This window comes from Brassica rapa, chromosome A06 (genome assembly GCF_000309985.2).
Source record: "Brassica rapa cultivar Chiifu-401-42 chromosome A06, CAAS_Brap_v3.01, whole genome shotgun sequence".
NCBI classification, from domain to species: Eukaryota; Viridiplantae; Streptophyta; class Magnoliopsida; order Brassicales; family Brassicaceae; genus Brassica; species Brassica rapa.
Window position 1 is genome coordinate 27072935 of NC_024800.2, and position 25502 is coordinate 27098436.

General features: G+C 38.7%; 8 protein-coding genes across 14 annotated transcripts; 3 read left to right on the plus strand and 5 right to left on the minus strand.

The window, feature by feature from the left end:
• Positions 1-569: 569 nt before the first annotated feature.
• Positions 570-3900, minus strand: LOC103827615 (probable E3 ubiquitin-protein ligase WAVH2). Of its 5 annotated transcripts, none has more exons than XM_009103134.3 (5): positions 3666-3900; positions 2972-3080; positions 2406-2586; positions 2195-2308; positions 570-2118 (listed from the first exon to the last, which is right to left on the minus strand). In XM_009103134.3, exons 3-5 carry the CDS (start codon positions 2493-2495, stop codon positions 754-756), a joined length of 1569 nt encoding a protein of 522 aa, XP_009101382.1. In that variant the 5' UTR covers positions 2496-2586; positions 2972-3080; positions 3666-3900; the 3' UTR covers positions 570-753. The 5 variants fall into 5 exon arrangements, with proteins under 5 accessions (XP_009101382.1, XP_033128862.1, XP_033128861.1 ...); XM_033272971.1 differs by having other exon boundaries at positions 2972-3109; positions 3666-3879; XM_033272970.1 differs by having other exon boundaries at positions 2406-3080.
• On the plus strand, positions 3717-5669 carry LOC103827616 (ATP-dependent 6-phosphofructokinase 2). Its single transcript, XM_009103135.2, has 2 exons — positions 3717-4281; positions 4601-5669. Exons 1-2 carry the CDS (start codon positions 3778-3780, stop codon positions 5429-5431), a joined length of 1335 nt encoding a protein of 444 aa, XP_009101383.1. The 5' UTR covers positions 3717-3777; the 3' UTR covers positions 5432-5669.
• LOC103827617 (BTB/POZ domain-containing protein At5g47800) lies at positions 5659-8247 on the minus strand. 2 transcript variants are annotated; one of them, XM_009103136.3, is made up of 6 exons: positions 7977-8200; positions 7787-7856; positions 7644-7713; positions 7161-7559; positions 6337-7080; positions 5856-6269 (listed from the first exon to the last, which is right to left on the minus strand). In XM_009103136.3, exons 2-6 carry the CDS (start codon positions 7843-7845, stop codon positions 5856-5858), a joined length of 1686 nt encoding a protein of 561 aa, XP_009101384.1. In that variant the 5' UTR covers positions 7846-7856; positions 7977-8200. The 2 variants fall into 2 exon arrangements, with proteins under 2 accessions (XP_018515349.1, XP_009101384.1); XM_018659833.2 differs by having other exon boundaries at positions 5659-6269; positions 7787-8247.
• An 882-nt stretch (positions 8248-9129) lies between these two features.
• Positions 9130-10798, minus strand: LOC103827618 (protein phosphatase 1 regulatory inhibitor subunit PPP1R8 homolog). Its single transcript, XM_009103137.3, has 2 exons — positions 10179-10798; positions 9130-10100 (listed from the first exon to the last, which is right to left on the minus strand). Exons 1-2 carry the CDS (start codon positions 10547-10549, stop codon positions 9332-9334), a joined length of 1140 nt encoding a protein of 379 aa, XP_009101385.1. The 5' UTR covers positions 10550-10798; the 3' UTR covers positions 9130-9331.
• Positions 10799-11007: 209 nt separating this feature from the next.
• On the minus strand, positions 11008-15367 carry LOC103827619 (farnesyl pyrophosphate synthase 2). Its single transcript, XM_009103138.3, is given in 12 exon segments — positions 11008-11277; positions 11360-11431; positions 11519-11563; positions 11565-11612; positions 11715-11759; positions 11839-11934; positions 12027-12078; positions 12197-12285; positions 12367-12570; positions 12661-12776; positions 12878-12902; positions 12983-15367. Coding segments are annotated over 12 exon segments (1170 nt in total). The 5' UTR covers positions 13232-15367; the 3' UTR covers positions 11008-11148.
• Positions 15368-15994: 627 nt separating this feature from the next.
• LOC103827621 (serine/threonine-protein kinase D6PKL2) lies at positions 15995-18556 on the plus strand. The gene is made up of 3 exons (XM_009103140.3): positions 15995-16257; positions 16437-17272; positions 17507-18556. Exons 2-3 carry the CDS (start codon positions 16482-16484, stop codon positions 18378-18380), a joined length of 1665 nt encoding a protein of 554 aa, XP_009101388.1. The 5' UTR covers positions 15995-16257; positions 16437-16481; the 3' UTR covers positions 18381-18556.
• LOC103827620 (U-box domain-containing protein 37) lies at positions 18487-21378 on the minus strand. Of its 2 annotated transcripts, none has more exons than XM_009103139.3 (4): positions 19322-21378; positions 19101-19219; positions 18924-19039; positions 18487-18846 (listed from the first exon to the last, which is right to left on the minus strand). In XM_009103139.3, exons 1-4 carry the CDS (start codon positions 19587-19589, stop codon positions 18618-18620), a joined length of 732 nt encoding a protein of 243 aa, XP_009101387.1. In that variant the 5' UTR covers positions 19590-21378; the 3' UTR covers positions 18487-18617. The 2 variants fall into 2 exon arrangements, with proteins under 2 accessions (XP_009101387.1, XP_033128863.1); XM_033272972.1 differs by having other exon boundaries at positions 19318-19550.
• Positions 21379-23071: 1693 nt separating this feature from the next.
• On the plus strand, positions 23072-25500 carry LOC103827623 (SEC14 cytosolic factor). The gene is made up of 11 exons (XM_009103143.3): positions 23072-23331; positions 23411-23439; positions 23704-23787; positions 23878-23931; positions 24017-24094; positions 24170-24223; positions 24302-24361; positions 24439-24534; positions 24617-24718; positions 24802-24882; positions 24956-25500. Exons 1-11 carry the CDS (start codon positions 23274-23276, stop codon positions 25262-25264), a joined length of 1005 nt encoding a protein of 334 aa, XP_009101391.1. The 5' UTR covers positions 23072-23273; the 3' UTR covers positions 25265-25500.
• The last annotated feature ends 2 nt before the right edge of the window (positions 25501-25502 follow it).

Below are 25502 nucleotides of genomic sequence, written 5' to 3' on the forward strand. Positions count from 1 at the left end.
CGTGCAATCATATATTGGGCTTTTTTAAAAGGCCCAAATTCTGCTTTGACCTTCTTAAATTGTAAAGAATGTGTGCACTTTTTGGTCTTATTCTGTGAGAGCTGTTCATCTTGAACAAGACCTTGCCTTGTCCTCGCCACAGAGAGCTTTCCAGAGATGGTCAATGGGAAGCCATTCATCAGATTCGCTCCTCCTCCTCATGCGCTAGCACAAGTGATACTACTGCAACAGGAAATCCTTATTCTAGATTTGAAGATTTAAACTCTACTCATGAAGCACATAGGCTTTTTTTAAGAAGCTGACGAGGACAGATGTCAAATAACATGTAAGAGATCAGATATTTTGAAGATTCTTGATTTTTTTTTTGTAACATTTTTGTATTTAGATGAAGTTGATTAATCAAAAGTATCACTAGTTTGTCTCTCACGTTTCAAAAGTTGGAACAAGAATGAATTTATCTTTTACTAATACTAACAAATTCTTGATTGCTCTGACACCAGCATTTTATTTTTTGTTGCATGAAACTGTAAATCTCTGATTATTTTTTTGACATTATTGTAGTAAGCATCTTACTTGTAAACAATCTCAGTATTGCTTATGTAGCGTGTTACAGCATACCACGAATTCATGATTAATTCAATACTATAGAGACTTCATGCAATTGTGATCCACTTAATTATTGCTAGTCTTTACTCTGAGGAAATGGTGTAGAATGGAACTTTGAAAAGTAAAACATATAAGTCAAAAAAATAATCAGAGATTTACAGTTTCATGCAACCGCTTTGCCCACCTTCTGGCCATAAAAGGATCATGATAGTCCCAAGCTCCAGTATTAATGCTTCTCCTCACACTATTGCTGTTCATATAGTCATCATCCCTCGCACCTGCCGATTCACAATCACCGGCGGTTACTATCCCTTCCTTATCTTCAACCAAGCTCAATGTCGTCTCCCCTCTTCTCCTGATACACTCATTACTGTCTCCTTCCACATAGCTATAGCAGAGACGAACACTGACATGCCCACCAAGATCTAGCAACACTTGCCTCTCTTCACCGCCTCTCAACTCGCCTACTTTAACAACATTCCCTTCCATACCGATTCTCAGTTGGATATCGCTTGCTACTACTCCCAACACGTTTTTAAGAAACTCTTCCAACTTATGCAACACAAAACCATTCCAAGTCTCACTACCTAACCCCACGTGAAACCCATGGACCATGACACCTCTATGCATCACGCTGTTGGGATAATATGAGCTACTTGAGATATGTAGAATGCTGCATTGTGGGTTCTTGTATGCACGATCTTTGAGTACTTTTATGCCCTTAAGGATGCCTTGAGAAGGGTCAGTTTGTCCCGTGTAGAAGAGACGGTCAATGACTCGCAGAGCTGCCCGCTTTCCACATGAAGTCATGCGTCTCAGAGCAAACACACGTGCTGCGACACATGAGTATGTCACTATGGCTAGACGATCAACTGGTCGAAGAGAGGATGTTACTAATATCATCGCTTGCTTGAGAAGGCGAGAATGTGGCCCGCTAGGACTCGCAACCAACACTAAGTCAATGGGTTGTGGATCTTTAAGCTTCACAGAGAGATAGGCACTTCTTGTGCTCAAGGAAGTGCACACACAGTGGTAATCTTCTGGCAGTGGCAGTACTGATGTTCTACACATTTGTAATGGAGAATATGCACCTTGGAGAGGGTGAAAGCAGCATGGATAAGAGACTAAGTTGGGGGAAACTGTGAGAGGGGTTAAAGAGAAGTCTAGACGAGGGTAACTGGTGTTGGAATGAGGAGGGGCGATAGGATCATCATCGTCGTAGCGAGCAGAGCGGAGGAGCGAGCGTCTTTGGACGCGGGAAGTGGCAATGGAGTCATCAAGAATACGAAGAACAGGGTCGTCTAGCTGGCGCTCAGACAGGTGGGGAAAGGAAGGAGGAGGGAGATGGGTCCAATGGGCGCGGCAAACAGGACAAGTGACACTTCCATGACGCACATTGGAAGCAATGCACGAAAAGTGGAAGGAGTGAGAGCATTGTCCCGTGAATGTAGCTTCACTGGGAGAGTTATCATCGCAATGACTCAGAGGTTCAAGACAAATAGCGCACAAGATCTACAAAGAAACACACAGATCCATGAGCAAAAGCCTTTGGTGAACAGATAGAAGAGTAAAGAAGCAAGTGGGATACCGTAGAAGTAGCATGAGTGGAGTCTACTTTATCTATGGCCTCTTTATGGACCTCATGGTGATGGGGCAGATAAACATTCTCTGGCTTTATAACAGCTGTAGATCCCCGTGAACTCTGTTTCACATGGAAAGACAATAGCTTTGTCAGTGAAAAACTGTCATGAAACACAGGTTTATAAAACAAAAGAACGGGAGAAGAAGAAGAAGCATACCAGAGGAAGAAGAGAAAGAGAACGACAAGCAGCTAAGACCAGTCTTTTTGCGGCCTTCCTCAGCTTCGAAGTTGTTCTTCCCATTCCCATGGGGAGAAAGACAAAAGAGAGACGATAAAGAATCTTTCACACTGAAGGGATGCTCAACAGTTTGAACTTTGAAGATAGGCCAGTGTGATACCTGAAGAGTATTAATAGAGACGTTAAGGATAAAGAGTTAAAGGAAAACAGCTTAAAAGAAAAACTTGACCGCGACTCTTTCGGCTTTTGTGTGTTTTTGACTGCTTCTTTTTTTTGTAATTATCATGTAAAGAAGTGCTCAAGAGGCGCACTATTTTTTCAAACTAAATAAAAAAAGAAAAGAAAAAGAAAACATAGTTGAGACAAGATTGGACCCACACACACCGTCTCTTCTATTTGTCACACCGTCTCTTCGATTTGTCATTGTGTCGCTATGCTTCTTATGCAACACACATCAACTCCACAAGACAACATTCACACCCTCCATGGTCCATAGTCCCATACTCCAGACTTTTTCAAATAAAATTTAGAAAATAACTACAAACCTCTTTGCTTAATAAGATACAGTTTCCCATCTCAGAGGCATCACCCTCCTCCTTGCTGAGCCAGTCCATCAAGTGAATCTCATAACAAGCCAATGCCCCAGAAACCCTTCTACAGTACAGTCTTGGAATAAGAGATGTCTTGACCAGTACATGAAAGAATTAGTCTAAACAAGTATATCACTAGTGACACTGGGACAATGTGCTAATCATGTAGAGGATAATGAATCAAAAACAAAAGGCACCTAGAATAAAAAGTGTTAGTCTCTATTCAAGGAGAATCGGAGTTATAAGAAGAGGCCTTTGTACAACATGACACCAAGCAACATCACCATCATGACAAGACAAGACAGCCTCCCCAATACTTTACACCAACACATATAATAGATTCAAATCAAACAAGCACATACTATTCTTTTTCTCTTACAAAAAAAGGTCATTAATTTATAAGTGATCCGGTCAAAAGATGGTGAAGTAGAAATTAACGGTAATAAGGTTAATTTTAATCATCTATTATTCATCTTCCATTACAGAAAAAGGGCATAACTCTATAAGTGATCCGGTCAAAAGTTAGAAAAGTAAAGATTGTCGGTGATAAATTAGATTAATTTTAATCACCCTAGCAACTGTTTCTTTTCTAATTGGGCTTTGTAAGCCCAAGCCCATACAATATTCTTTAATCGAAAAAGCGAACTACCTCAGGCGACGTGTCGATGCCCACACGGCTGCGCTTGCCACGTCTCCGCCATGTAACTGCCTCTCCGATGATAACAATCAGACTCACTCCTCTCTGATCTCACCATCTCCTCATGGCCAACGCAACCAGTATCAAAGACCTCCCATCTCTCACCGGCCTCCATCACCGCCGCAACCCGCTAGAAGAAAACCCCTTCTTCCACCCTTCCCACGGCTTCTACATCTCTCCTTCCGACGTCGTCCTCTCCCAGGTCGTCTACGACCTCTCCGACGCCTCCCAGCCACACGTGGCCTACCACAGAGCTGGTCCCCGCCGTGAGATCCTCTACGAGCCATCGTCTGTGAAGGCGGCGATCGTGACCTGCGGAGGTTTGTGCCCGGGGATGAACACCGTCATCAGAGAGCTGGTGGTTGGTCTGTGGGAGCTGTACGGTGTGAGAGAGATCTATGGAATCCCAGCTGGTTACAGAGGCTTTTACTCCATGGAAGCCGTCGAGTTAAACCCCAAGCTTGTTCATAATTGGCACAAGAGAGGCGGCACTGTCCTCGCCACCTCCCGCGGTGGCTTTGATCTCTGTAAAATCGTCGACGCCATCCAACAAAACGGTTACAACCAGGTCCGGTTCACTCTTTGATTTTAGATTTGTATTAGAGTATGTACCGGTTTTACTAAACCATGTAATTAGACTCGGTTAAGTTCAATCTAAACCGGTATATGGTTCCCATTAGCCCTATTACACGGTTTACATTAATCTTAACCAAGTCTAGTATGGTTTAGTGAAACCGGTACATACTCTAATAATTTGATCTTAACCGGTACATACTCTAATAATTTGATCTATTACATTTCCCTGAATCCAAGTTGTTGTGTGTTTGGTGTCAAGAACATTATGATGATGCTATGAAGTTAGAGTTTTAAACCAAGTCCTGTTTCAGGTCTATATAATAGGAGGAGACGGCACTATGCGTGGGGCAGTCAAGATCTTCGACGAAGTCAGCCGCAGGAAACTGAAAGTGGGGATCACTGGTATTCCCAAAACGGTGGACAACGATGTGGGCATCATTGATAGATCATTCGGGTTTCAAACGGCAGTAGAGATGGCTCAGGAGGCTATATCCGCGGCTCACGTGGAGGCTGAGAGCGCTGTCAATGGCATCGGACTAGTGAAGCTTATGGGGAGAAGCACTGGACACATTGCTCTACACGCCACACTAAGCAGCCGTGATGTGGACTGTTGTTTGATCCCTGAGATGGGATTCTACCTTGAAGGCAAAGGAGGGTTGTTTGAGTTTCTGGAGCAGAGACTGAAAGATCATGGGCATGCTGTTCTTGTTGTGGCTGAAGGCGCTGGACAAGAGATTATCCCAAGGAACGAAGCGCAGAAACAAGAGAGGGACGAATCTGGGAACCTTGTTTTCTTGGATGTTGGAGTTTGGTTGAAGTCAGCGCTGAAGGAGTGGTGGGAGAGAGAGCATCCAAAGGAGCTGTTCACTGTCAAGTATATCGATCCCACTTACATGATAAGAGCTGTTCCTGCGAATGCAACGGATAATTTGTACTGTACGCTCTTGGCTCACTCGTCTATCCATGGAGTCATGGCTGGTTACACAGGGTTTGTGTCTGGCCCCATCAATGGGAACTATGCTTATATCCCCTTACAGGAGGTGGCGCAAACTAAGAATGAAGTGAACACGAGTGATCCCAAGTGGGCGTGGGTGCGCTCTGTCACAAACCAGCCTGATTTTGAAACTAATTTCAAGGGGTAAAACACCGAGAAGATTAGATGGTAAGAGGAATGAGAGAGTGAAGTTGAAGATCTTGTAACCTAATAATAATCTGAGTAGTGTATGATCAAACAATGCAACTATCAAGGCAAGGCAATCTTATATCTTTGATCCTCTGGTATCTATCTAAATAACAGTATAATGCTTGAGAGTGATGAGAAAGGAGAGGAAAGGTTGATACAAAGATGAGATTCTAATAAGCACATTAGTTGCAGAATCATTTTCTTGTGCATATAATATGAAGAATGGTTGAGCAGGAGCTTGAGCTCTGCACTGTATTAATACAGATAAATGCCACTTGACCATCTACAAGTATCATCAATTCTTTAAAAGTATAGAAGATAAAAGAACCAGAAATATGGTGAATGCAGACAAGAGACTTGAGTTTTTCTGTGGCCTAACTCCACTACCTGTCTCTACTTGCATGGTACTTACGCTCTGATCCTGTTCCTTGCCTCACTAGCTTCCTGGGGTCTGTACTGGATCTGATTTTGTCTTCTCCTCTTTGGCTTCCTCCCTCACGCATGCTCTTAGCTTTCCCTATAGAGGCTGTTTCAGATGGACCTAGGTGAAGCTTATGCATCATGCTAGTTTCATCCGTGGGCACCTCTTTACCTCTTGAGGCGAGAACTTGGCTCGCTGCTTGACTTAATACTCCCTTGGAACTGCTCTCTTGGTCGAAGAAGAGGGCTTGGACGACAGTTCTCAATGGCATCCTCTCGTTTTTCACAGCGTGGGCGCGTACCTCTGCAGACAACTTCTGGCAGTCAAGACTTCTGCATAGTCGCTTTTTCTCTTCTTTGCTTATCTCCGGATGCACCTGCAATGTAACCATTAGTTCCAAGTACCAAACTTGATGATTGCTCAAAGTATGCTGGCATGACTACCTTGAGATACATGTTGATTGCTTTGTAAAGCCTGTCATGGCTCTCCCGTGCGATGTCTGGCACTGCCTCAGCAAGAGACACGAAATTTGGAACCGGCATATGAACATCTTGTGAGACTGCCTGAAGATAGGAGTCAATAAGCTTTGCCACCTTCCTGATTGAATGTAGCAACTGACTGTTACTAGAAACATGCGCAGAAGTCTGTCTTCTCCAGAGCATTAAAAAACTATCAAGAACTGCAGCAACCAAGTCAGTATCATATCGATGATGATGAGAGGATGACTGTGAAGGCAACAAGAGGTCTGCAAGAGTTGCCTCCTCGAGTTGCAGACCAGCTTTTCTAATCAACTCAGTCTTTGTTGTCAGAGAAGCTCCCACATAAGTCGCTATGCTAACAAGTCTCAGCAAGAAGCCCTCTGAAACAGACCCTTTATCTGCAGGAATCATGTTCACAACTGTGTTAACAACACGCCGGTGCCTTTCCAGCGCTGCTTCGTTTTCTTTAACAGAGAAACCTGAATGGCTTTTTGATTTGAAGTATGGTAACCAACGACAGGTGTATACGTGCAAAGCTTCACCAATGAGCTGAGGCGGCAGCGTGAAGCTTGACCTGGCTGCTGTGATAATACAGCGGAATAAGTCCAAGTCGAGGTCTGATATGTCCTCCGTCCACCAGTCTCTTGGAACAGAGTGATGTTTTCTCTTTTGGTAGCCTGGTCTGGTGTATGTATGAGACCAAGATACCTGCAAAACAAAAAAAGAAAGATCATATAGATGTGCAAGAACATCATCTGGACTCAAAACGTGAAAAACAATGAACACACCTGTGCAGTGGGAGTGAGGATCTTCTCTACTATAGAATCTATACACTTTCTGATGATTCCAAGATTCTCACACCATTCAGGCAATTTGGCAGTCGACTGCAACGTGACGATGGAGTCTTTCCAGCCTTGGAGAACGCAGGAGTGGAAAAAAGATTCAAGCTTCGGTAACAGGTTTCCCTTTTCAACAGAGTCAGACATCCGGAGAAACTTGGAGGCGCAGAGGGCATCAACAAGGTTATGAGCACTGAGGTTGATGGTGATGCCGTAGCAGAACTTAGCACACAGCTCAAACGCATCGGCTCCTCCAGGTATATCATTCAGTTCTATGGTAACACTATCAGACTCCTCTGAGTCAGTACAAAGCCTCCGCAATAGTCCACATTTTGGAACAAGAGAAGACTGCAAACAACATTAAAACCACTGAATAACATAACATGATACACGTGTATATTGCTACCATAGTAAACGACAATTGAAACATACTCTGTGGAGATGATAACTGGTGTTGTTGATTCTAATAACAAGATCGTTGGGTGAGTCAGTTACTAAAATCCTGCAGTGTAAATATATATAATCAGAGAGATGTGGTTTGTGGAATTTAGAGGCAGATAGATAAAGGAACAAACCTTGAACCATCTTGAGTATAGAAAGTGTCAGGCTTTGTACCGATCTTCATGAACTTCATCTTAGACTTCTCTGCGTTCAAGAGAAACATATGATGAGAAAGTGAACAAAAAAGGGGAATAAAAAGGAAGAGAATTAAATATTCAAGCCGAAACTTGATTCATAAGTATTTGGTAAATGAGAAAATCAAACCTGTAGTTTATGTACAACTCTGAAGATAAAGCAAAAGGATGATTGATTTACAAGACTGGTGTGCTCAAAGGTTGATGATATGTGAGAGGAGGAAGAAGGAGAAAGAGATGGCTAAAGCAATAAAGAGAGAAATGGTAATGATCAAATTGTCAAAAAAGTGTTTAGTGAGATTAGATGCCAAGAGAGAGAGAGAGTTGAATGGTAAACAAGGGTCCCGGCCTCGTCACTTGTTGCTCCCCGCATGGACTCACTCTTTAAATGGTGTCTGATATGAATTTTCCTTCACACTTAATTATGGTTTGAAAATAAACACCAGATAAATTGGCACACATACACATATAGGTATACCAGTTAATAGCTATAAGTTGGAGTCTGTGACTCTCTGGTCTCCTTGAGTTAAGAAAAAAAAACGAATTCAGTAACTAGAGGTGGGCACTGGGCAAGTGAATCATGAAACTATTCACAACCAAAAACTGAAAAGCTAGACACAAGTGTCCTTCATGCAATTACATCTTTTGCACAATGAAAACAAATTCTCACCAAACAGAAATTAAAGTGAACACACAGAAGTGGGTCTTCCACCTTTCCCTACTACAATTAAATGAAAGTGAGATTACTCTTATTTATAAATACAATGGACCACCACCCTATGACTTAAGAGTAGGGAGTTGGGTAGGCTTAATCCAAAAGAGAGTTATAATCAAAGCGAACTTGGCTGCATCATCAATATCTTCTTTCTTCTTTATATTATTTGTCATAAAGCAAATCCCAAAGCAAAGATGCATGGATCCCCAGATGATACCTTCCCTCTTCAGTCACACAAACTTTAATGCATCAGAGGCAGATTACTATTTGTATTGTACCAAGTGTTTTACTTGTTGTCCATATCCTCTGTGGAATCTCTGTTGTTGTGGGGGAAGGGGGAAGTCAACCCACATCATTAGTGTGCTATTTTAATAATGCAAAAAGGTAAAAAGGTGAAACAAGACTGGGAAGAGAAGTATTTGAGTGCAAATGTCCTCTTCTGATGGGATTTGTCTGCCTTGAAGAGAGAATTGTAAGTCACTAATGGTCAAAATCCATTGCACTCCATTTCCACTGGCCCTACTCTTTGTACTCCAACACTATTTGTAATGACTATCTAAGACCCAACTAGAATAACCAGGCTCATATCAAAACTTCAGGGTTCTTTAACTTATAACACAAGACAATGGGCCTGGGCTTAGTGCTCTATTGCTTGCTTGCTTGCTGCCATTGGATATACAAAGAGTAAAAACAACATTACCAATTTCCCTGGAATGAGTGTACACATTAGAGAAGAAGAAGGGTAGCTTATAACTCGTGCTCAAAATCAGTCAGTCACCAAACAGATCATCGTTATCATCATCTTCGTCATCAACAACACCTCCACGTTTAGTTTCTTCTTTATCTTTAGCTGCTGGTTCACTCACAGAAGAAGCCCATGAAGTACCAACCGCCTTGGTAAGTGAGTCACCACTGTAAAGATCATCGTAAATCCCTCCTTTTGGACCTCCTTTTAACTTCTTCATCGCTTCCTGTAGTCTATCAGTCACACCTCTGCTCCCTGCAAAAGCTTTCTCTTCCTTCCCTTTGCCTTTGGGTATCAGTGTCACTTGCACCAGCGATTCATATTTCCCAACAAGGCTCCCTTCTTTGACACCAATCGGACCAGGCTCTGTCTCCACGTCTGCTCCATCAGACATCCCAACAACCTCAGCAAGCTCTCCTCCTAGTTGATCCCTAAAGCTAACTCGCAGCTTCTTCCTCCTCTTTCCCACCTCACCTTCTGATCCCCCCTTCTCTTTCCTTTTCCCCAGCACAGAACCAGATTCTCCATTGCTTAAACCGTACCGATTAAGCAAAGTATTGTACGCAACAACAGCTTCCTCGTCAGAAGGATCAGGAGGCGGTGGAAGCTTGATCTCAGATGGAGGAGGAGGGCGTGTAAAGAGAGCCTCGCTGTTTTTCCTCAGAATGTAGATTCTAGTGGAGGCAGCAAAACGTAATGATTGACCCACTTCAAGCTCTACAGGAGTGTCTTTCGTTAACCTCTCGTTTGCAACAAAGGTTCCATGAGCTGATCCCAAGTCAATCACAAAGATACTACAAGACAAAAAACAAAAAAAAAACAAGACTTTATAGACACAAGAGTGACCAAGCCCCTAAGCCAAATCAACAAACCTGCCGTTCTTGTGGGGAACCACGACGGCGTGCTGACGGGAAACAGACTGATGATCAAGCACGAAGTCGCAAGCCTGATGCTGTCTTCCGAAGATGTGTCTCCGTCTATTGAGATGAATCCGATCGAGGATCTGGCCGTCTTTCACCACTTCTAGAGAGTAGACACCGGCGCGTGGCTCAATCGCCCAATCCGGGGGTTGCCAAGTTGACTGACTCGCTCCGATCTGAGTTTGCGGCGTCGACGGCAATGGCGTCGCCTCCGTGGGAACACGATGAACTAGTGGCGGCTTCGCTGGGGGGTTTGCGGAGACCGAGAAGGGTTCGGAAGTTTGAGACTTTTTAAACCTGTCAAGACCTGATCTTCCGTACATTGTTCTGTCTGGAACTCGAATCTAAAGCAGCAATCTTTATCTCCTTTTCACATGATCCCCAAAGCAAAGAACAAAGGATGGAACAGTTTTAGGGTTTCTCTAGTTGTCTTGTCCGAAGATCTTCACTCAGAAAATAAAATTTGTGAACTCAGTCCTTGTACTTTATGTTTTCTCCTAGATACGGACTATAGTTACAATTTTAACATATTTGTCCTGATTCCATGTCTACCAGTAATATTTAAAAACAATTTAAAATACAAAGCATCAAAAATGTTTATATAAGAAATCATAAATGATTTGAAAACAGTTTCCACTCTTAAACCTCCCTTAGTTTGGTTTTTCTTCAATGCTGTTGTATTTTTGTACTTGTAATTTGTAACTAATTATTCTAAAGCTGGTAATAAATAGTTTTCGCTCTCATAAATTTATAAAAGAAGTCTAATATTTATGACGCAAAATAAAATTATAAAAATTAATAAAAGAAAAAATGATAACTTAGTTTAAGAAATAAGGCAGGATTATTCCCAGTGAAATCAGAGAGACACAAATCACCAACGAATAATCAAAGACATAACATGAAGTTCAGAGAGCTTAAGCCTCTACTTCTGTCTCTTGTAGATCTTAGCCAAGAAGGATTTTAGCACTGCTTGGATAGCTTTACTTTGGTGAGCCTCAATCACTCCAATCAGCTTCTCGTAGCTTTTGCTCTCATACTCCTTGAACACTCCCTATCATGTTCAAACCAGATCACAACATATGTTAGTTATGTATTATTAGATCAAATCTCTGAGGTTTCCATTAGTTTCAAACCTCAAGGTCAAGCTCTTTGTAGAGCTCCTTCACTTTAGCAACGTTTGATGGGTCAGGTTTACCGTAGTTCTCCTAGGATATCAAAACAAACCACCTTTCACGTTAAAAAAAAGGATAATACGAAACTTTTGGGAACAAAAAAAAAAGTAAGATTCTTACGTATAATATCTCAGTTTGTTCTTTGCTGCAGCGTTCCAGTGCCTTAATTAACCACCAGCCAGGAGCATTTGAAATCTTCTATATCCGTTCCTATCTGCACTTATCAAACGTTACCAATATGCTTTAATCAACTAAAAGCACATCAAATACAGTCAGATGAGTCTAAAAAATACTAAGCATTTGCAGGAGTTAAAACCTTGCCAAGAGTCTCGGGATCAGCAAAACAATCCAGATAGTCATCCTACACAAAAAAAATAACGAATATTAACTTCCTGACAATCAAATAGCACTCATGAATACTTAGCAGCAATAAACTCTACCTGCACTTGGAAGTAGATTCCCATGTCAACAAGAACATTCTTCACATCAACATGGTTTTCCAAATTCTCGCCAGCCATCAGCAACGCACAAGCAACCTAAGTACAACACAAGATCTAAGCACTAAGAAAAATATAAAGGCATGGTCGCTCATTTACTGTGAAACCCAAGTATGAGAATCAATACTCACAGGGAGATAAAACGAGTAATAAGCCGTTTTGTACTGGACAATACGCCGGTGGCTGCATGTTCAAAACCATTTCATCACTCAGAACATTTTACTACTCTTCATAAAATGCTCATCCATTAGTTACAAGACCATTTCAATATATATTGAAAAGGCCCACAGTTTTGACTCACATTGGCAATGAGTACTTGGCCAAATCCTTTTCGCCTTCAAAGGTGGTGATCAGATCTATCATCTGGCCACAAGCTGTCTGAAACTCTACCTAAACAGATAATTAATTACCAATGCCTCAGTTGTGTACAGAAGAGTGTATAGTTCTGCCAAGTAACAAAAGAAGATTCACCTCATTAAAGAGATCAACGAGGTCAACATAGAAAGGCTTTCCCCGGAAGTGCTTTTTGAGAATCCTGTGGATATGATTGCGAAGTAGAATCCCATCGTTGATAGCAACCATACCTACCTGAGGAACTCTGAACCAGCAAGGTTGCCCACGGCGGGTGACAGAGTTATCCATAATGTCATCAAGCACAAGGAAATAAGTTTGAAGCTACAAAGAACAGAGAGAGAGACAAAGAGAGTCAGGAGGGTATCTATAGTTTACTGAGAGATTAAAAAAAAAGGTTGAGTCTTTACATACCCATTCGATACACCAACCGAGAGCACACGAGAGAAAAATCTCTTCTTCCGACAAGTCTTTGCCTTCTTTCAAAAGCTTGAAGCTGTCCACAACGGAGAGACCTCGGTTGAGCTTCCCTGGAGAAGAAGAGAAAGAAACCAGTAGGTGTCAGAATCAGAGGATAAGGATTGATGAAACGCTAGAGACACAGAGAGAGAGAGAGAGAGAGGATCATCACCTCCAGGTACATTGTAATCAAGCATCTGCAAAACAAAGACAATTACGGAGGATCAAATTAGGATCTGATGAGATCATAAGGGGTTTAGGAAAGGGAAAGGAGTACCCTTTCAACCCAGAGACGGGATTCATCGGTGAATTCGAAAGAAGGGTCATGGAGGAGTTCGGACTTGAGGGTGGAATAAACATTGAGGAAGGTTGACTTGAGATCCTTCGCCATTAATAGATGATGATGGGAAGAGGATGAAAGTTGCCTACTTTGATAGAGACTGTCACTGCCCACACGGATCAGATGTAAATGCAAATTCACAGCCTTTATGGCTATTCTCATATTCCTACAACAACTCAATCTCATTCCTCTTTCTTCCCCAAATTACCCTTTCCTCTTTCTTCTTATTTACCACTTTTGCCATTCCCCAGGACACTCGGAGGAGTAGTTGTTTTTCCACTTCCACTTTAACACTTGTCAGTTGTTAGAGATGAAGCCAAATCAGCCGGTAAGAAAGAAAAAAAGTGTTTGTTTTTTTCCTCTTTAAATAATTAAGATAGAGGCCGAGAGAAGCCCAAGTTATAATGGGCCTTTCTTAATGGAACGACCTTTTGAGACGTTCATAATGGGCATTTCTCAATAGAACGGCATCGTTCGGCCAGCAAAACTCTCCTCACCCCTATAAGGTTGTTACTTGTTACTACCGACTTTATGTGGACAATGTTTTATTGACTGTATGATTCTCTTTTTCCTCAAATTTTGAAAACAGGGGGTGACGAGTGAATCTACTAAACAAGAGTAACAAGATTGAACCATACTATTACACAAGCATGGTCTCTGATATCATTAAACTGATGGAGCCCCCTAGTAAGTAAAAGGGAATCATCATCTTGTTTTTTTCCCTGAAAACAGTAGTAACTTATATGTCCTGTTATTACGTACGGAAAAGATGAAAATTTATGATCTTTTTGCTCTTCGGTTAATAATTAATCTGGTGATCCATTCATCATCAGAAAACATGGCCTGATGGCTCTAATGAAAGCATGAGATGAACACATTTGATATGTTTTTGTATGAAGATTTTGAAGTAGGTGAAGAGCTAAATGATTGAATAGCAAAACAAGGTTCCCATTTAAACTCTTAAAAAGTACTTCATGCGTTCAAAAGCACAGCCTGTTTTTTTTTCATGACATAGGCGTTACTCTATAGTAATATTATAGTCTTTTTAGACTGCTTGGTCCAGAACCACGTGATGCGTATTGATAATAGAAACTATGGTCATTATCGAGGAACACAGATCTCTTGAGTTTGAGATTAAAAATAGGTTCAAGTCCAAACTGCATGTGATGTGAATTGTCAGCGAATATTCCGCTAACTGCAAAAGTTAAACAACTAATGATATATAAAGAACTTCATCCTCATTTTGTCTGTTTCTGCTGTGTTTTCATCGTTTGTAATTAAAGAGTACAATAGGTGGAGGGGGCAATGGTAATATCATCACATGATTTGAGTTTTGTCATGTTGTAACCAATAAGTAGTTTAACGAAGAAGTTGCAAAGGGCATAGGAACATAATGAGGGGAAGTGAGTACAAATCGTAATCTGCTTTTTGCATGCCTTGTTTTTCTCTTCTCAAAAGTCATTAATGCTTACAAAGACCTACTAACCATAGCTCTAATTGTCTCCATAAACATAATCCATCATTATTTCAAAAACAACTGTCTTTTCTCACGTTTTTATAAAATAGTTAAATATGAGAAATTTATCTTCTAAAAAGCTAAATATCGGATAAACTGATTGTAAAATATAATAAAAATATTTTTTTTAAAGAGACAATGTTTTACACTTTTTAAGAAATTAAGAAGATTTATAGGCATGAGGTTACTAGCCGAATCGGACCGAACCTGCCGAACCAAACAGAAAGTTCAATTCTGGTTCAGTTCAATTAGAAGGTTTGGTTTATTTCAACAACTAAAAAATCGATTTCCGTTTGGTAATCGGTTAGTTCAGTTTTCTAAAAATTTCTTTAGCCCATTTCCAATGGTTTCTTTCATTTTTTTCCTCAAACTAAATTAAACTCAAAATGAAGTTGTGATTTGCTCCAATGGTTCTCCTTATTTTTTCCCTCAATTTTTATTATATTCATTTTTTAACTTATTATTTATTGCAAATAACACCTTTTATTTTATAAAATTTTAGACTATACTCATTTATTTTTAAATTCTACAATTTAACCAAACTTTAACTTATAAAAAACAAATATTTATTACATTAATAAAATTACATAACAATATACAAAGTAATAGTAGAATTTTACTTAAACAATACTATTATTATATTTTTCCCACTTCGTATTAGTTATGTATTTCCATGGTATTGTTTTTTTTTAATTATATATTATAATTTATAAAATTATAAATTATAAATTATATTTTAATAAATAATTTTTGGTAATTATATTTCAAGAAGTTTAATCAGTATATACATATTGGATATAAAGTTATAAAAGTTATGTGTTAGTGTTAATGTTTTGTTTATGCATAAATAAAAATTATTAAAAGTAAAAAATGTAATTAAAAAATGATTGACATCGTTTTGAATAGTGTTTCCTCAAATTGAAGTACCATTAGAGATGAATTTTTCTCATTTTTTATGTTTTCTTTCATTTTGATGCACTATTGGAAATGCTTTTACCAAATAATACTAGTTTTAACCAAAAAGATCAAACTAATTGAACTACCCAAAATAATCGAACTTAACTATTTTTGAATTTAATTTAATTTAAAGTTTAAACTGAAAGTTTAACCGAAAACAAAAAGTTTCGGTACAAAATTTTGGATCCAAACTAACCAAAAATCCAACCAAACCGATTTTTTCGGTTCAGTTACGGCAAAGTTTTAACATACTCGAAACTAACTGGAACTAGCCGAAAAAACTGAACCGGTATGTCTAATTTATCTAATCATTCAACTTTCTTTTTCTTTCTTTCTTTCGGCAATAAATTCCCTCTCTCTCTCAATTTTTCTTTCTTTATTTATTTACTTCTTTTCTTTTTTTGTATCCAATACGGATATTGATGCAATTAAAGAAGCTCATTTAATTTTATTTCAAAAAGACAAAAACAAAAAATTCAAAAAAGAACAAAAGCGAAAGGTGTTATCTTGTAATTTAGCTTTTATTATTATTTTTTAATTTTAACAAGGCTTGGGGCTGTTCCGACTTTTAGATCCTCTCTCTCTCTCGGGTTCTTGTCGTGCGTATCCGGCGAGATGAAACAACACTAGTGAAGTTGAAGTGAACCAACTAACTGCATGTACTTGTAGCAGCCGCTAGCAAGCAACTACCTTTCTTGTCCCTTCTCCGAATCTTTGTCTGCTCCAATCCACACCCAAGGTATCTCCTTCCTTCTCTCTTTCTAGGGTTTCTCCTAAAAAGTTGCTTCCTTTCCTTAGTTTCCAGATCTCCCTTGTCTCTTAGTTCTTCTTCTCATTTGAGATCTGCTCTTTTAAAGTTCATCAAAGAAACTCCTTCTTGTGTGGTTTCTATCTAATTGATTCTTATGATCTGAGTAGGTTTTGAAGAGATGTGCCTTTCCTGTTAATCTATTTTTGCATCCAATGTCGTCCACACGAAAGCCTAGTGGTAGTCATGGAGCTGAACTCGAAGCTCAGAAGCGCTCCTCTTCAAATAGTAAAGCTACAAATCCAGGAGTTCCCGAGAGCAAACGGTTACCTGAGCCCTTTAAGAAGCGATCTACTGATCCTAAACCTGATTTCACCTCCTTGTCCACCGTTCTAGAGCATGTGGATTCGTTAACCATCGATAGCAACGACCAGGAGCAGAAAACGTCAGGCTTCGGCAGTGCGAAGGTGAGTGATGGCACGAGCAGCCTCGCCAAGACGAGTGGAAGCCGCCTTGATTTCATGGAGAGTGGCAAAAGCAGTATCTACAGAGGAAGCACGAGCAGTGACATCAGCGATGAGAGTAGCTGCAGCAGCTTAAGCAGCACTGTCAACAAACCTCACAAAGCCAACGACTTGAGCTGGGAAGCGATCCAGGCCGTGAGGGCTCGTGATGGGGTTTTGGGTCTGAGCCACTTCAGGCTACTCAAGAGGCTAGGGTGTGGAGACATAGGGAGTGTTTACCTCTCTGAGCTGAAAGGGACGAAGTGTTACTTTGCGATGAAGGTTATGGACAAGACGTCTCTCGCTAGCCGCAAGAAGCTTCTTAGAGCTCAGACGGAAAGAGAGATTCTCCAGTCTTTGGATCATCCTTTTCTCCCTACGCTCTACACTCATTTCGAGACTGAGAAGTTCTCTTGTCTGGTGATGGAGTTTTGTCCTGGAGGAGACTTGCATACTCTCAGACAACGCCAGCCTGGGAAGCATTTCTCCGAGCAAGCGGTTAAGTGAGTCATCCTTCTCTCAAAGCTATGAGAATATAAACTCCTACATCAGGAGTTTAACTGGGACATGAGTAATATATAAAACGTTAGGACCATTCATTTATCACCAATTAGTTTTTAAGTTAGAATCTCGTAATAAACCTTTAGGTTATATTCTCAGACAAAAGCCATTTGTTATTATATCTCTTGTTCTCAGCTAACTAAAAGTGTTTTTGTTTTTTTCAATGTGTGGTATAGATTCTACATAGCAGAGTCATTGCTAGCTATTGAGTACCTGCACATGTTGGGGATTGTGTACCGTGATCTCAAGCCTGAGAACGTTCTAGTTCGAGAAGACGGACATATAATGCTCTCTGACTTTGACCTCTCACTCCGTTGTCTCGTCAGCCCCACTCTAGTGAAATCTACCGCCATTGAGTCAGATCCTTTACGCAAAAACGTTTACTGTGTGCAGATGGAGCCCTCTTGCATCCAACCATCATGCACAGTCCCCACCACTTGCTTCTCTCCGCGTCTCTTCTCAAGCAAGTCTAAGAAGGAGCGTAAGTCCAAGAACGACACTGCTAATCAAGTTAGGCCGTTACCAGAGCTGGTAGCTGAGCCAACCGATGCACGTTCCATGTCGTTTGTGGGAACGCACGAGTACTTGGCTCCGGAGATTATCAAAGGTGAAGGGCATGGGAGTGCGGTAGACTGGTGGACTTTTGGGATATTCCTTTACGAGCTTCTCTTTGGGAGAACGCCTTTCAAGGGGTCTGGCAACAGACAGACGCTGTTCAACGTGGTGGGACAGCCTCTGCGGTTTCCTGAGTCACCTGTGGTGAGTTTTGCAGCGAGGGATCTTATCCGGGGCCTTCTCATGAAGGAGCCTCAGCAGAGACTGGGGTTCAAACGGGGAGCTACTGAGGTTAAGCAGCACCCGTTCTTCGAAGGTGTGAACTGGGCTTTGATCCGGTGTGCTACTCCACCTGAGATCCCAAAGCCGGTTGAGCTGGAGAGGGGGCCTGTGAGTAGTGTTGCAGAGTCACCAACGAGCCAGAAGACAGCGGCAGGTTTGGTTCTGAATGCTCAGAAAGGGTCTGATAACTATTTGGAATTTGATTTCTTCTAGAGACTATGGTACTAATTCTCTATTCTTCCCTAAAAAGACCATGAGATGATCAAGTGTTGTTATGCTCTTCATAGATTGGCATGAAACTGTATGTTTGTTTCTGTAGTTTATTAAAATGTTTGTAACTCTTTTCATAACCTTATTAGTTTTTATCATAGTATCTTTTTTACTTCCTCTATCCAAACACAGAACATAACAGACAAATGTATTACATCTGCATCTTTATCTTTCATTCCACTAACTGGTAGTTTTGGGCTTACTAAAGCAAATCCAAGCAAAAGAGTCACTGGATTGATCTTTCTTCGGCTGCAGCTGTATTGAGGGCTTGGAGGGGCTTCTCTCCGTTGCCGGCTTTTCTATCTCTATCTCTTTTCCTTGGCATATGACTTTGACCTCACATGTTTCTGCTGCGGAGCTTCTCATTATCTGTTCTGCAACACTGTTTCCTTTTAGTGACTTTGCTTTCCTACAAGAAAGAGAGTTAGATTCATCTGACAACTCAGTGACTTGTGTAAGTCATCTTCTATATATGTAGAGGCATACCTTGCATTAGACTTGTCGATCCCAAGAACAAGCTTCTTAATGTTAAGAATGGTAGTGAGGTCTTGTATAGCCTTTGCCACCGAGTCACTCTCTACCAGTATTGTCTCTACCTTCACCTGTTTTTGGATCTGTTAGTTCACTATCTTAATCAAATACCAAGAGAGAAAGAGATGGGACCTTAGAAGCAGAGCAGGCTTGGAGAAACTTGTTCAACAGAGTTCTTCTCTTCTCTCTTTCCTGAGACATAAAAGCATCAAGTTGTTCCTGACTAGCTTGCTCCCTCGCCAGCCTCCCCACTACACAGAGATCATACATACACAAACACACTTGAGTTCCAACAAACAATAGATTTTAAAGATCAAAGTTAAAGAAGTGGTAAGAGAAGGACATATACAGACAAGGGTAAGGGATGAAGTGAGTCTCAGGGAAGACATGGATGAGGAAAAGAAGAGTAGAAGAAGAAGAAGGGATGAGATTGTCAAGAGCCCAACACAATGCTCCCATGCTGGAGTCTCCTTTACCAACTCCAACATATACGTTGTCTTCTCCGCTCAAAGACACTGTTCCACTGCTTCCTTCAAACGGGCTCTCTCGCACAGTCTCCAGGCTTGTCCTTCCATATCCTTCTTCATCCTCTTCTTCTATCTCATTGATCCTCCGTTGCATCTTCTTCTCGTTGACTTTTTTTGGCTCTTTTTGTTTTGTCCCCTCTCTACCCCATTCAAACCTTCTCACTTTTCTTTAATTTATAGTATTGCATTCTACATGTGTGTTTTGTTTTGTCGAATATATGACTTGATTTTTTGGTATCTTTTGCGTGTGAGTTTTGTAAAAGTCTGAATTTTCCAAGACATTTACATATCATGACCATATACAGGGTTTTATTCACACACGTTTGTGTCAGTTTTAGAATTCAATAATATCTGTAAAGAAAACAAATCACCAAAGAACAAAGGTTATTAGTACCATAATACTACAAGAACAAAAAAAAAGTGTTGGAAATTACTTTATTTAATTTTCCAACTTAAAGAAAGAAAAGTATTTATTGGCCAACCACAAGAATATGAAACTCTAAAATGGGTCAACGTGCTTTGCTCGTTGATTATTGGCAACTCTTGATCGAATATCCGAATCCCACGAGAATCTTTATGATAATATTAAATAAATTTCTTAGCTGTTGTGGAAAAAGAAAGAAGAAGCAAACCTTATGCATCAGCATTAAACGTTTTGATGCTTTCTCTATCTGACATTTGAGGAATCATTTCGATGTTTAATGTTAAGCTTGGAAAATTAGTAACAAAAAAAGAAATTGTTAGGCTTGGAAAGTTTCAGCCCTTAAACATCATTTTGACCCCAAGGATGAAAGAAAAGTCGACGAAGAAAAGCAATGCAAAAGAGCCAAAGACTTATAAAGTTGTTGTATCTTTTTTTCGTTGCAAATAACAAGAAAGACTTTTCTGTGAGATGGGCATGTTCCTCCATACAAGGAAATTGACCTTTGATTAACACATAAAGCAAACGCATTCATGCTATATATATTAGAGTGTATCCCTGGCCCCTAAACCTTCTTTCTATAAAGGACATCTTCTGCAACTAACCTTATTTTAAGAATGGCTGATTTTCAAAATAAAAGTTTTAAGGTTGAGTTAAATTTCAAATATATCTTTACATTTTTATATTTTATATTTTAGTTTTCAACCTTTTAAAATTAACTTGAATCGCTAAACTTTTATAAATAAGTAATATATAACTTATTTATAGATATTTTGGTTTCACCAAGTTACCAAATCCTTAATTTATTTTAAAAAAATTCCAACTAGAGTGAAAAGTTACGAAATAGTCCAATTGGATGTATATAATATTTATATTTTACATGATATTATTTTAGATTAATAATTCTGGTTTTAATTTTAACACTCTTATATCTTGTGTGTAAATAATAATTATATACAAAATATTTATCTTAATATTTAGGTGAAATGTGATTACGAATATTAAAGTGATACAAAATTAATATTAGTAATATTATATATAAGACTTATAATTGTAAGAAGTAATTTAAAACGTAAAAATATAGTATTTTGAGTTTCTTAATAGTAAAACCTTATTTTAAAGGTTTGCGGGTCGGTTAGAAAATTAAAACCCCCAAAATTTATGGGTTTGATTGCTGGAGATGTCATAATATTTTGACATTTTTAATATAAATTGTTTTATCTAAAAATGAATATTATTATTTTTTAAATCTTTAGGAATATTATTAAACATATAAAATAAATATAATTCAACGAATCACAAAAACTTCATGGTGGATCATTGAAATAAAATATTTAACAAATCTAAAACTTGCATATATATTTATAGGGTTTTTAGTAATTAAACCCCTCAACTAAAGATGAATCGTAAAAAAAACCCTCAACTAAAAATCCTGTGAAATAAACCCTCAACTTTAGTTCCGTTAACATATGTTACCCTCCGTCTAGAAAACCGTGACGGAGGGTGACATATATTAACGGTTTAAAGTTGAAGGTTTATTTCATTGAATTTTTAGTTGAGGGTTTTTTTTTACGATTCATCTTTAGTTGAGGGGTTTTATCACTAAAAGTCATTAAAGGGGTTTTAAGTTATTTATTATCATTTATACATTGTTTTAGATTGATTTGTAAGCCTTTAAAACTAATTTATATTTTTAATACATTAATCTATTATAAAATTAATTTATACATCTTAAATTAATAATTTTCAACACGACTTACAACTTATTATAACTTCAAAATATTAAATTATTTGAAATTTGACAATAGTGATATAAAGAAATTGTGTGTTTATATCGTCATTGTCAAATATCAAATAATTGAAAGTTTCTAAGTTATATTAAGTCTTAATTAGTGTCGAGGATAATTCATCCATGAAGTCAATCTTTCTATTTGGAGTAAGACGTATTTTTTCTTCTTTTCATGATTTTCGTCATCCGACTCATACTTTCATATTTTCCTATATTGTTCTTGATTTATTGTATTACTTTATGTTTCAAATATATTATTGATCAAGAAAATAAAAATATAACGTAGTTATTCCAAAATCAATGAGAATAAAAATAATGATGTATTATTTTGGAAGGGGGGGGGGAGTATGAGCCGGATGACAGAAATCATGAAAATAGAAAAAAATGCGTCATACTCTAAATAGAAAGATTGACTTCATGGATGAATTATCTCGACACTATTTAAGACTTAATATAACTTAGAAACTATAAATTATTTCATATTTGACAATGACGATATAAACACACAAATATTTTTATATCACTATTGCCAAATATCAAATAATTTAATATTTCAAAGTTATAATAAGTTGTAAGTAGTGCTAAAAATTATTAATTTAAGATGTATAAATTAATTTTATAATATATTAATGTATTAAAATTTATAAATTAGTTTTAAATGCTTATAAATCCTAAAACAATGTATAAATGATAATAAATAATTTAATAACATTTAATGACTTTTTGTGTTAAAACCCTTCAACTAAAGATGAATCGTAAAAAAAACCCTCAACTAAAAATCCAATGAAATAAACCCTCAACTTATAAACTGTTAACATATGTCACCCTCCGTCACGGTTTTTTAGACGGAGGGTAACATATGTTAACTGAACTAAAGTTGAGGGTTTATTTCACATGATTTTTAGTTGAGGGTTTTTTTTACGATTCATCTTTAGTTGAGGGGTTTAATTACTAAAAACCCATATTTATATTATGAAACATATGAAGTACTAATTAGTTAACAGAAAAGTAATTTAAACGTTTCTACAAAGACAACTTTGAATAGTTGACTTAAAAGAACTTTGAATACCATTATCCCATTTCTTATATTTCTTTTCCTAATCATCATAGTTTGAATGAATCTTCCTCTCTTTTTCTTGTTTTCGTTTGTTCATTTTTCACAGAAACATTCAAAAACCTTAAACTTGTGCTTATTGACCCACAACCACAAGAGGTGTAAAATTACATGGGATTTGGGAACTGGATTGATTTGATTATTCAACATATCCCATAGAACTCACAAGAACTCTGAAGCTGCTTTTTTTTTTTCTTTTTTAATTTTTGTTAAAGACTTAAAAAGAGGGTGATAAGACAGGTCTTTGTCAAAGTAGTTATCTTCTCAAAGACGAGTTTAATACAATATATTTTTGTTGGTGGGGTGTTTTCCGTCTCCTACCACCTCTTGTGACCTTTAATGATGGCCTCATAGTTTGGTAAAACAGAAAAAAGAGAGTCGATCTTTGGAGATTTTTTACTTCTCTCTGGGGAACTCTCTCTGTCTGGCTGCAGAGGAAGTGAGAGGGGAACCAATGGGGATCGTGTCGGAAGAAGAAGCCATTGATGAACTCCAGAAGCTCATAAATCAAGGTCTGACCCTCTTCTTCCCTACTTTAATTTTTCTCATGTCAGTAATATTACTAAATTGGGTAAAGTTTGTTGTGCACAGTTGAGGGGCCACTGAAGAAAACATTTGAGGTATGTTTTTGTTTGGCTTCTACTTGAGTTTGTCTTGTTTATTCTCTATGTTCTTGGAAACGGGTCAAACCCCCCACCATTCGAATGATTAGATCATTATAGATGCTTAAGATTGTCCACACATGTCACGTTTTTAAGAATGTATACTTTGATATCTGTAAGCTTGAGCGAGAATCGTTTCTTTCATGCTCCACGCTTTGTGTTCGTGTTGTTTCTTGAACTGAAAAAAATCAAGTAAAAGGAAACGTGTTTGTGAATCTGCAGAGAGTCCATCAGGGATACCTGAGGGAGAACTTGAGTCGTTTCCTGAAAGCACGTGACTGGAACGTGAGCAAAGCTCATACAATGGTAATCTACTACATCTCCCAAACACTTCATTATCTGATTTTGAGTGATTGTTCCACAGAGTCTTGTCTGATTTGTGTAATTCACTTTCAGCTGCTTGACTGTTTGCGTTGGAGGGTGGATAGTGGAATCGACAGTATCTTATCAGTGAGTTATTGTTCATTTCCTCTTTTTCTTGGTCTGTCATGTAAGCTCTGTGACACACTAGGATCATGGCTTTTGGTTTCTGCAGAAACCCATTGTTCCTAGTGAGTTGTATAGGGACGTAAGGGATTCTCAACTCATAGGAATGTCTGGTTACACCAGAGAGGTAGCCCCCATAGACTTCCTCATTTCTAAACCATACATTTCTCAATTCTTAACTGGTGTTATCTTAATGTCATAGGGCTTGCCTGTGTTTGCTATTGGCGTTGGCCTCAGCACATTCGACAAAGCTTCAGTAAGATGCTTCCTTGTCCTAGTTTTCACAAAAATGAGAAACAACAAATGAAATGTGCTTCTCTTCATCCACTTACAGGTTCACTACTATGTCCAATCACACATCCAAATCAACGAATACAGAGACCGTGTACTACTGGTGAGTACATTATCAATTGACTAAAACTTCTATTTTCGGTTTCTTTCTTACTGTAATGTGTTAAAACACTGTTACAGCCTTCTATGTCCAAGAAGAATGGGCGGCCAATCACCACCTGCGTCAAGGTTCTTGACATGACAGGGTTGAAACTTTCAGCGTTGAGCCAGATTAAGGTAATTGCAAGTGATAAGTAAGTTCTTGAATTCATTTCCATACTCTTCTTTATAACTTTATGTGTTCGATATTTTGATGCAGTTAGTGACAATCATATCAACCATAGATGATCTAAACTATCCAGAGAAGACAAACACTTATTATGTTGTCAACGCTCCATATATATTCTCCGCCTGTTGGAAGGTAAAGCCTTTTTTTTTTTTTTGTTTGTAACTCAAAAAGTGTTTTAGCTTACTTGGCATTATTCATGAATGTGTATTATTCAGGTTGTAAAGCCTCTTTTACACGAGAGGACGACTAAAAAAGTTCATGTGTTATCCGGTTCCGGAAAGGATGAGTTGTTGAAGGTATGCATGTGCGTCTTATCATCTTACTGTGAAATGTATAGTTAGTGTTCTAAGTCTTGTGGTTCTTTTGTAGATTATGGACTACACATCCCTCCCACATTTCTGTAGAAGAGGAAGCTCTGGCTCATCTCACCATACTCAGAGTGTTGACTGTTTTTCTGTTGATCATCCCTTTCATCAGCAGCTGTACAGCTATGTGAAGCACCATTACGAAACGCAGGGACAAGGTGAACCTGCAAAGCAAGGGTCGTTCCACGTGGGTTTTCCTGAGCCTGGAGCTGATGGTGTTCAGATAGTTAAAACCATTGAATCTGAAATGCACAACCTTGAGAACCGCAATGGATTGGGGAAGCCCGTTGACGACAGAACAGTCAGTCCATGAAAAAACTTGGAAGATGATCACAACCCTGAATGTTTCTGAAGGAGTTCCTTTCAGTGTCTTCAAATGGACAAGTACTGAGCACTCAGCTCTGTGATCTCCTTAGCCATTCAAATGTAGAGTGAAGCAAAGAGAATAAAGTCTTGAACTGAATGTACTCCTGGATTCATGTATAGTCTTTATTTGATCCTCTTGTTAAGACATTTGTAGCAGATTTATATATAATTTATATTCTCCGACC